Source organism: Cololabis saira, chromosome 7, assembly GCF_033807715.1.
Source record: "Cololabis saira isolate AMF1-May2022 chromosome 7, fColSai1.1, whole genome shotgun sequence".
Classification (NCBI taxonomy): Eukaryota; Metazoa; Chordata; class Actinopteri; order Beloniformes; family Belonidae; genus Cololabis; species Cololabis saira.
The window spans coordinates 19,660,294-19,671,012 of record NC_084593.1 but is presented as its reverse complement, the minus strand read 5'-3'; the positions used below and the strand labels follow the sequence as shown (position 1 = coordinate 19,671,012).

The window sequence follows — 10,719 nt, the reverse complement described above, 5'->3', positions numbered from 1 at the left end:
TGTTGCGGCTCTGTCTTGACAAACGCAGGCTACTTTGGCGGTATCGTTTTGAGGAGGCTTGACGTATTTCCGCTTTACGTACATCCCAGTGGAGAGCGTGCACTGTGATAGGTCTCCTCCTTTGACAAAAACAGCTTGTGTCCAATAGGATTTTAGGGAAGAAGAAAAAAGAGCAGACCTGAAAGTAACGAGTACTTTTCAGCCTTCCTAGAAATTTACTCGAGTAAAAGTAAAAATATTTGTCTTGGAAATATATTCAAGTAAGAGTAATAAGTACCAAATAAATCTAATACTCAAGTAAAGTACAAATCCTCTGGATATGTACTTAAGTACAGTACTCAAGTAAATTTACTCCGTTACTGTCCACCACTGCTAAAAAGTTAATGTTTACAGCCATGTTTAACTCAAACAGTCAACAGTATAACGCATCTCCTTATAGTTCACTTATTCACAAAACCTGACCCCGAAAAAGGAAGTGCTGTACACTCTCAATAAACCCAGGTTTTTAAAACGTTTTTAATTTTAATAGTTGGAAAATTACATCTTTATGTGAGCCCATTCAGATGTTACAGGCAAAACAGGCATCTATAAGTAACCACAGGCACACTATGGGCAGACTACTATACTAGATACAGCCACATGTAAAAGCTGTGGCCTGTTAAAACATTGTATGTTTGAACTTCAAGAGCTTGAGGCAGTCTGCTTTACATAGTAACAAACCTGCATTTGGTCATTTTATGACACAGATAAGTCAAAAATAAAAACAGTAAGTAAGGTCAATTTGGGAATTTTTAAATATTTTAACGTATGTACAGGTAAATGGCTCGCTCAAAACAGGGTTCCCACATAACATCTAAATCCAAGATCCTGCTCCCCGAAGCCCATTTCTCTCCACACCACATGGATAAACAATCACAGCAGCACTAAACTCATCCTCGACGACTATTGTTGTGCTTTGTAACTGTGGACAAAATGGAAGCTTTAGGCAAAAGGAATTAAGTGTGTTTAATTGGGGAAAAAATAGGACTCTCAGGTAGGAAAAATGGCAATGGCATTCACTCTATCAAAGAAATCCTTACTTCTCCATGCTGTCCGGTACATGAGCAGTTATTAATACAACCGGTCTTCCCCAGCAGACCAGACGACTAATTTAGGATATGGTTCTGAACAAAGCAGTGCTATCGTTTCCAGCAGCTGATTAATCCACTGCTGCCGGAGTTACAAATGAACTGGTAGCTAAAACAAACAATGGAAAACAAACTTCTTCCACATATAAAGATGAGTTCAAGGAAGGACTTCAAGAAATATTTATTTGATAAAATTCAAGACTTTCCAGGCTATTGGGAACCCTGTAAACACAACTGAACAAGGACTGGATGCTGGGTGGTTTAATTTTTCCAGGTTACAATTTTATCTTGATGATCCCTTATTCATAATGGCCATTTAACAAAATATGAAAAAAAAACAACAAAAAAGAAAAAAAAAGGTGGGAGAGTGTCAGAGGAAAATTAGTTTCCAGGTGGAAGAGGTACGTCATCAGTTAATCGTCCGTAAGGTCCTGAACAAAAAGGACCTCGGAGCGGCTGAGTCCCGCCTCTTTCAGTGTGGGTGGGTTGGGCTGCTCTTCGGTTGGAAGGCAGGGCAAGACTCTGCGAGGGAAGTTTGTAACTATCTGAAACTTCTCTGGAGTCTCTTTCAAAGAGAAAAGGAAGTCGTATATTACCTGCGGAGGGAAAAAACAAAAAAAAAAAACGGGGTGAAAAAGCAAACAACTAAAAGTAACAATGTTTTCTAGACATAAAGACTATATGGTGACACTTTTGGCCATCTTAAAAAGAAAATCAGAAAATGTGATCTTATTGTGTAATATATGAAGGCACGGATCATATGTTTTGTTTTTACGTCATCCCTTGTGTTCATTACTACTATAAAGTGCATGTTTGCTGTTTAAAAACCTGACACCTTGCTGTCAAAGCTTTGTTTCGAGAGACGATCTACGTTCAAATACAACAATCGTATCCAATTTCCTTGTTCCAGCTACAGAAAAACAAGCCTATTTTCAGCATGTAGAGTCACAATGAAAGAGGTACTCACCGCCAGAGACTGGCTGAACAGGAATCGTCTCTCCACCCGAGTGTCATTGGGCAGCTTAAACACTATTTTGACGCTTTCTGGATCATCTGCAGGTGGTTCTGGAGGAACACACTCCGACTTCCTCTCCTTCTCTTCTTCAAGTGTCTGGAGTCACAAGCAGGAGGGTAAATCACCAGTGAAATGTTGTCTTTATTAGGAGACCCCTGCCCACCCACCATGTGCCCAACAGTCAGTACAACACAAGTGGAAAATAAAACTCACCCTTCGCCTCCGCTCCTCGGCAAGAGCACTCTGCATGACCTTCTCCTCCTCTTGCCTCTTCTGCTCCTCCTCCTCCCTTTTCTTTCTCTCCTTTTCCTGGTCTGCACGAAGGGAGGCGAGATAGGCCTCATCCTGCTGCGCCCTGAGCACTTGGGTCTGGTTCCTCTCCTCCCTGAAATGAAAGCTTTACTTTTTACCCGTCTTACTCAATATTTATTCTTGGACACTAAGAGGAAGAAAATTACTCAAGTAAACACACACGCCATCAAATTATTGAGGGAGATTTTCAAATTTGTGTAATTTCATTTGTGGCGGGGTGAGATTGGAGGAAGGATTTACTTGAACTTTACATTATAGACGGGGGTGCACACAAGCCGGGACTCGAGGGCCAGTCTACTGCACGTTTTAAATGTTTCCCTGCCTCAACACAACCCTGATAGACAAGGCTGTGTCACCAGCAGAGTTGTGTAAACCTTGATGACATGTTGATGACGACCAGAGATTACAATCAGGTGTGTTGAAGACAGGGAAACATCTAAAACGTGCAGTAGACTAGCCCTCGAGTACCGGCTTGTGTGCACCCCTGATTATAGAAAGCTTTTTGTACTAACTTAAGATTACACATAGTAGAGTATCAGTTCAAAGAAGAAAGCTCTTCTTTTGTAAATATTAATTTAACCTAAACCTTTTTCTTTGGCCTCTCAACATAGAGTCAAGGGGGGGTTGAAACACTTGACAGATAACCCATCTTTAGGTCCACTGTCCCCTTCTTCTTACACAGACATGGACGGCATTACCCCCCACAGCCTCTCATAAAATAGTTCCTGACGCTGTGACCAGAGTAATAGAGATGTGCATGATGTGATTCTTAAAGCTCCTCTGGACGTCAGAAAGGAGGAATGTGAGATTAAGTTTCTCTTGACTTTTGGCTCTGAGCACTTAAACTCTCAATGTCTGCTCTACTCTGAGCAGGGATCAATATATCTGCCCAGTGTTTCCCCAATGTCCACGTCACAATAGCGCACCATGAGGCCACGCCACCCAGTCTTTGCCCCCTCACTACTCATGTTTTATTTAACAGTCTGCTTTGTAAGAGCTTGCTAGTTTGAAGACATTTTAATGCCAACAATGAGAATAAAAGGAGAACAGAACAGCACAACACAGTTACAATACCATCACAACATGCAAAATGTAAAGATATTGATTCAAGAGAAGGAACGATTTGCTGTACCGTTCAAGGCGCTCTGACATCAGATATGTTTGGTTGGCCTCCATGATGAAGGTGAGCTGATTGATGAGGTCTTCTGGCTGAATGAGACCCTCCAGTCGGCCCACCACAGTCATCTTGCGGTCCTTCAGCATGATCATAGCCAGGAATGGATAGGTGTTCTCTCGCAATGCTTGAGACACTAACAAACCAGCATTTCACACAGTTAAAAAGATATATTGTCAAGTCAGAACATTTCAACAGTGCTACGATATGTTTCTCTGCTTTAAAGCACTTGCTGCCTCAGAAATTTTTATAAAATACAGTTTTGAAAATGGTAGTACCACCTCCATGCAATAATGCTCATTAATTATGTCAAAACTATTCAAAACACCTAGAACGAGCTTTTCTTTCCGTCTAAAAACAATGTCCTACTTAGAAAACTCCCCGATTATTATTCTTTATCGAGGTTTCCACACAAAGTATGCATTTTTGCATATTGCATATGCATATTTATATGTGCTTGAGGGTGATAAGGGTCTTACAGTCGAACACAAACTGGGGATACAAGACTGCCTGTATGGGTTAACACGGCAACAGATGTTTACAATTAGAACTGTATTATAGCTGGTTATTAATTATTCAGATAACCAGCCTCTAGATTCTTGCTCATTTTTTCTTGATTCAAGAAATGGCACATCAAAGTTAAAAATCCTTGAACATGTTTTTAAAGTACAAGTACAAATAACATGTTGATGCGTGCAGGTGATAAAGCACCTATGATAATCTATGACACGTTAAACAGATAGCTTACCAACAGCAGATAAATAATAATCATACCTCTATAGCCCTCTGGCTTGCTGGTCGAACATGCCCAAAAAAGCATTCGTGTGTTGATGAAGGTCGTGACCTCTTCTGTACATAACGTAGAGCTAAGAAGCAACACATCAGGCAGATGCATTAATACTTTTACTCTAAAACCTCTTATGAGTGCAGGCTTTTAAACACACACACATAGACACATATATACATATATATATATATATATATATATATATATATATATATAATATATATATTTTCAATAAGTAAAGATTTTATGTGCTATTAAAAGAATGCAGCAAAGCCAAGCAGGCATCCCCTTTAATACTCTAATTGTATGACACAGACAATGACAGTATGGGATAGTGTAACAGTTGACATGGAAACAAAAGCCAATAATTTACCGGCAAAACTGATCTGTGTCTTGATGATCTTCTCCATGAAGGTACACTAATAGGTAGCGGAGCTCCCGTTTGGCATCATTCAGTGCCTACATAACATAGTAAAATAAAAGACAAGGCGATATAAAATACTTCAGTTTCACCTAGCTCAATTTCTACAGAACAGCAGCAAAACAATGCGTTTCTCTTTGCATCCCCTCACCTGGCTGTATGTCCCCTGGTAAAACACAGGGTGTGACCGACCGTACTTCTCCTCAAAACTGTGAATGAAAGACACAACATCTCCGACGGGGTCTGTCACACGTCCACGTGGATCTGGCCTAATAAAACGCACGGCAAACCTTGGAGAAAAAAAAAAAGGAAAAGTCAATTGTCTTCATGTATCAAGCAATGACAAATACAAATCACTATACTTCACATACTTTACCTGAATATGTCCAGAAGTGTGTAATATGTAAATCTGAATGGTAGCATTATCAAGTAGTAACTCCATCCTAGTAATCCCTGAAAAACAGCACAACTGCATTTTATTATAACTTCCTCAGCAGAAAAAAAGAAGATTCCAAGATACAAAAAGGTATACGCAGATTTTAAAATCATATTATAAACAATCAAAAAAAAAGCCAGCCACCCTAATTATTTTCCTCTGATTTCTCTGGATTAAACTTAGATTTTCAGGGGGGAGTAACCCAGACAACAGATTACTATTACAAAATAAAAAACATAAAATGGTGCACGGTGGAGTAGGAACGCCAGAAAACCACTCACTGCAGAAAAATGTATGTTAGATTCAAGGCATTACTAAAATTGGTTGTTCTAATGATTGATTCTCCTTGAATCTCCTGTATGAATTATTGCATTAAGCCTGCCCGGTAACAAGTGCTTCACTACATTCAGTACCAGTGGAAATAATTGTGATGGGTGGGGTACCAGACGCAATTCATGAGAGGAAATTTTCACAAAGTTAATAGGTATGGCTGGCCACTTCTCTAGGGTGAGTTTTCAAAGTAATATATAGTCAAATTGTTATGCGAGACCAGAATATGGAGTAAAATCAGTTACAGGAAAATCAAATACGGTAACAGACATAGAACAGCTAGAAATGTCTATGGATGAAGCACAAGCAACAGTTGTAACAGTTTTCCAAACTTTTGAACTGGAATGCAGTATCCTGTTTTAAAACATGATATGAAAACAGACCGACCCTGGGCTGTGGCCTTGAGACGATGTAACTATATACTCTATGGTCTGCTGTATTGACTTGAAGTGGTCTGGATGGTGGAGGATTAAACACACTGGGAACTCCTTCTTGCTCGTTAAGTCTGTCTTGCACTGCAGCCTGAAACACAGAGATCCAAGCATGTCATACTCCGCTCTTTATATAAACTAAAAACAAAGAGCAAGCGATGACCATCAGGCCATCAGAGTTTACAGAATCCACATGTGAAGATAATCTTGATACAGCAAACACACATATCTCCTTTTGTCATGTGACTTTACCTCTATGTTCCAATTGTGTTGCTCTAATGTTCGACGGCATTGGTCCATTGACTCCAAACCAGTTAAGTCCTGTTAGACATGAACAGAAAGTGACACAGAGGATCTGTTGTTACTCATGAAAGTGGAAAATCTGGTTTAAAATTAATCTTTTTTTTTCTGCTAAAACTGCCGGTCTGATGTGACCAGTGTAACACCAGATCCTGTTACCAAGGACTGTTTTTCATTCTTAATATCATGGCAGGGATTACCAACCATCCATCCAACCATCCACCCATCCATCCATCCATCCATCTCCTGTATCATCTTAATCACATTCAGAGTCACAGGGGTTGCCGGAGCCCACCCCACTTCTCTTCATAATGAAGGCGGGGGTATGTACACCAAAGATGTCACCAGTCCATTGCTGGGCTACATCTAGACAAACAACCACACATCCTCACACCTACTCCCACAGGCAATTTAGAATCAACAATCATCCTGACATTGATGTTTTTGAACTCTGGGAAGCAGAATTGCACAAACTCCCAGAAGCATTGGGAGAACGTGCAAACTCAAAGACTGCTGGGAGTACTAACCATCAAGCCACCCTAAAGCAGGGATTACCAAACACAACAGTTTTATGCTTAGATATGTTTGGATAACATTAACAATTCATCTTGACAGTTTTAGTCAACCATCTTCAAAATCTGACAGGCAACTTATGAAAAAAATAAAAATATTTACATGAAATCATAGTAACTGACTCAATGTAAGGACTTCACGGGTACTTTGTTTGGAAACAAGTGCCCAAATTGGTCCACAAAAGAAATAAATAGATGAAACATCCTTGTTAGGTGATATAATATTGTGTAGCTTCATACGATATCTCATACTACCATACATTACTTACTGTGTGGAGATTTGGGGGAATCATAAATCCAATTATTTTGCTCCAAAAAAAGAGCAATCAGAGTTATCAACAGAGCTGATTATCGTGAACCAACGAATAAATTGTTTATTAATTGTCAGATGCTCAAATGTAATGAACTTGCTGATTTCAAAATATCACTGTTGATGTACAAGGCTTATAATAATATGTTACCACACTGTATCCAGAAGCTGTTTCAGCAAAGACTAAGTGTATATGAACTGAGAGGAAGCTGTATGTTCACAAAAACAAAGAACATAACAGAAGTCAAACATAGACGTGTTTCAGGTTATGGGGTTAATCTGTGGGATGTTTTGGAAATGGAAATTAAAGAGTCCAGTACATACCAAATATTGAAGAACAAGATGCCAATTAAGTAGGATCATATTGTATGTGTTTATGTAAGTTCAATAGAACTTCAATAGAAGTAGTAGCCTAGGCAGTATATTGATTTTTTTCAATATACAAAAAGTATATGAAATGTTTTTCTTTTAATTGATTTACTGCTCTGTATCAGTATCTGTAGGAGCTGACAGAAATTGATTATAAAAGGGTAATAAGCTAAGCTTCAGCCTACACCTTTTTGGTCTTTTTTTCTTTATATATTTTTGTCTAATGCAATATTAGCATTAACTTCAAGGTTTAATAACCTTATTAATAACCCAATAATATGTGCAATAATATAATATGTGCAATAATATAAGATGTGCAATATCTGCCAATCTACCTCACAACACTCCACCTGCTTTTTCTGCACTGTTTCTTCTTTCAAACAACTGTATATACTGTTCATATTCTGTGATTATACATACTTTATATGTATCTTTTTGTATTGTTTATATATTTTTTATTTCTGACTTTTCAGTCTTTTTACCCCTCCCCATGTGTGTGTTAAGTTACTGCTGACAACAAAATAAGTTTCCCCACTGAGGGAGAAAATAAAGGATATCTTGTCTTATCTTTATTTGTTGTTTTCTTTTGTATTTGAATTCTTATTTCTGAAATGATCGAAATAAACAAACAAACAGACGATCATAAAGTCTAACTGGGACTCAGAACTAATTTGAAATAAAGACAAAACAGTATTAATAAAGCATCTCGTTTGACATAATGTAATCCCAACTGGACGTGACAATGCAAACAGAACAATCCACTCACAGACAATGGCGTTAAACATCAAGTTAAATTATTCTGTTGACTAACAAACTGCGTATTGATCAAACCACACCAGAGAGAGGTGTAAAACATAGTTAATTGTAATGATTGTGCCCTGCTAAAGCAGTGTTTAGTGTAAACTTCAGGTTCAGGATGACAGCTGTGCTACAGGGAGGAAACCCAGTCCAACCTGACACTTATCCAGAAAAGACGCAGCGCGGCTGATGCTGATTTACAAACTATATCCAGTATGAGTAGACGAGAAATACGCCAAATGTTTCCTTTTGAGCGTTTCTAGCTCAGTCACGACCACGTTAACTAGTGGAGTAGCTTAGCCGGCTCTGCTAGCGGCTCTGGCTCGAGTTGACCGTGAAGAAGGTGAAGCTCGTCGCCGGTTTTTCCCTGCTGCTTATACAGAAGGCGCTTCAAGTGGACGCGTGTTGGTGCCAAACTTCAGCCGTCTCACCTGGAACTGGAGGAGTTTCTCGGTCTGCGCCTGGGATAACTCTGGCTCCTCTGGCGCCGCCATCTTACCTCGCCAACCAGCCGCCGAGGCGCAGCGACGTCCCCGTCTTGTCCCGGTAGCGGCGGCCCCGGTCCCGGGAGCGAGCGCCCCCTGGCGGCGCGGACGCTGCACTGACACGGCCATCACCATTCCTGTCATGGGCCAGGCCAGATATCAGTACCACTCAAGGTGACAAAACTTGCTTATAATTTTTGAAAATATCTATGTCTATAGATGATATTTTGGTATGATAACCCTTCCTGAGTGGCAGCTGGATCATAGTTATCAGCTCATGAAGTTCAGAAAATTACATTTTAGATGCTGGTGCATATCCTGGTTTAGACTCAGGATATCTGTTGATGTTTCACAATATTGTCTTTGGTATAATTTTAAGCATTCATTCAAGCTAAGATGTGAATATTTCTGACCAACATAGAGTTCACTGCAGCTCTTTAAACTATAAACAACACACATTTTTACACAATTTCCGCCTAAATGTTATAGTATTTTTTATCCCTGTGTCATCTAGGAACAACAGAGACACAAAATACAAAAATTGGAATACTCACAGGACCATACGGATTCAGGAAATGTATCACATCTTAGCTTGAATGAATGCTTTTAAAGGTCCCCTTTAAAATGATACCAAAGACAATATTGTGAAACATTGACAGATATCCTGTACATGAGTCTTAACCAGGATATGCACCAGCATCTAAAATGTAATTTTCTGAAGGGGGTGGGTACATTTATGAGCTGATAACTATGATACAGCTGCCACTCAGGAAGGGTTATCATACCAAAATATCATCTATAGACATGGATATTTTAAAAAATTTTAAGCAAGTTTGGTCACCTTGAGTGGTACTGACAAGTGAAATTTTGGGCTCTGGCCCATGGACTACGTTTTGGCCGGGAAACTACCGTATTTTACCACTCTTTCCCACAGTCCTCCCGTATTAGTATTTTCTAGTAAATTTCCCGTTTTATAACATAATAATTTTTAAACTTAGGGGTGATAATAAATGACAAAATAATAGGCAATACTTATATAAAAGTACTTTGGAACCAAAAAAGAGCTAGCAGAATTATGCACAATGCCGGTTATCTAGAACACACCAATCCATTATTCATTAAATCCAAAATAATAAAATTGTTCAATATTGCAGAGTTAAGGACTGGACAAATAATTACAAAGCCGGAAATAACTCTTTACCCGGACAAATACAGCAAATGTTTCAGGAAAGACAGAGGAGATATAAATTAAGGGAACCAATTAATTTTAAATTAAAGACATGTAGAACTACAAGCAAAACATTTTGCATTTCAAACAGTGGAGTGAGGCTATGGAACAGTCTGAGTAAGGAGCTGAAACAATGTCCAACCATCTACAGGTTCAAAAGCAAATTCAAAGAAAATATTTTTGCCAAATACAGGGAAGAGGAGACATGAGGTAGTATATAGGTACGTATATAAAATGATATATATAGTATTGATTATATTGTTTATGATAAGATATATATGTATATATATATATATATATATATATATATATATATATATATAAGTATATATAAGTATATAAGTATAAGTATATATATATATATATATATATAATACACTATTTTATAATGTAATAACAGGCATATTTTTTTATAAAGTAAAGCTTTCTGTGATATTTTATTTATATGTATTTTTATGTTGTATTCAAGCAAAATTGAAAAAGAAACAAGGGGTAGGACCTCATTGTATTCATTTCTGATATTTTGTATAATTGTCTTTTCTTTTTATAATTAATATGCTCGAAAAAAAGATTTCAATCAATCAATCAATCAAACTGCAAACTGAATTACCACTGGTCTCGCGA

The 10,719-nt window shown here is 38.3% G+C and overlaps 1 protein-coding gene across 1 annotated transcript; it reads right to left on the bottom strand.

Moving 5' to 3' along the window:
- Window positions 1-497: 497 nt before the first annotated feature.
- Window positions 498-8,942, bottom strand: faf2 (Fas associated factor family member 2). The gene is made up of 11 exons (XM_061724960.1): window positions 8,814-8,942; window positions 6,286-6,354; window positions 5,990-6,124; window positions 5,213-5,289; window positions 4,988-5,126; window positions 4,789-4,874; window positions 4,403-4,494; window positions 3,587-3,764; window positions 2,356-2,527; window positions 2,095-2,238; window positions 498-1,723 (listed from the first exon to the last, which is right to left on the bottom strand). Exons 1-11 carry the CDS (start codon window positions 8,874-8,876, stop codon window positions 1,541-1,543), a joined length of 1,338 nt encoding a protein of 445 aa, XP_061580944.1. The 5' UTR covers window positions 8,877-8,942; the 3' UTR covers window positions 498-1,540.
- Between the last annotated feature and the right edge of the window lie 1,777 nt (window positions 8,943-10,719).

Bases quoted from the DNA above. Each gene is read 5' to 3' on its own strand.
- faf2 (XM_061724960.1), bottom strand. From the start codon at position 8,876: ATGGCGGCGCCAGAGGAGCCAGAGTTATCCCAGGCGCAGACCGAGAAA. The intron at 4,495-4,788 runs GTAAATTATTGG...GTTGCTTCTTAG, and splicing joins GACACAGATCAGTTTTGCCG to CTCTACGTTATGTACAGAAG. The intron at 2,239-2,355 runs GTGAGTTTTATT...TTGTGACTCCAG, and splicing joins CCGAGGAGCGGAGGCGAAGG to ACACTTGAAGAAGAGAAGGA.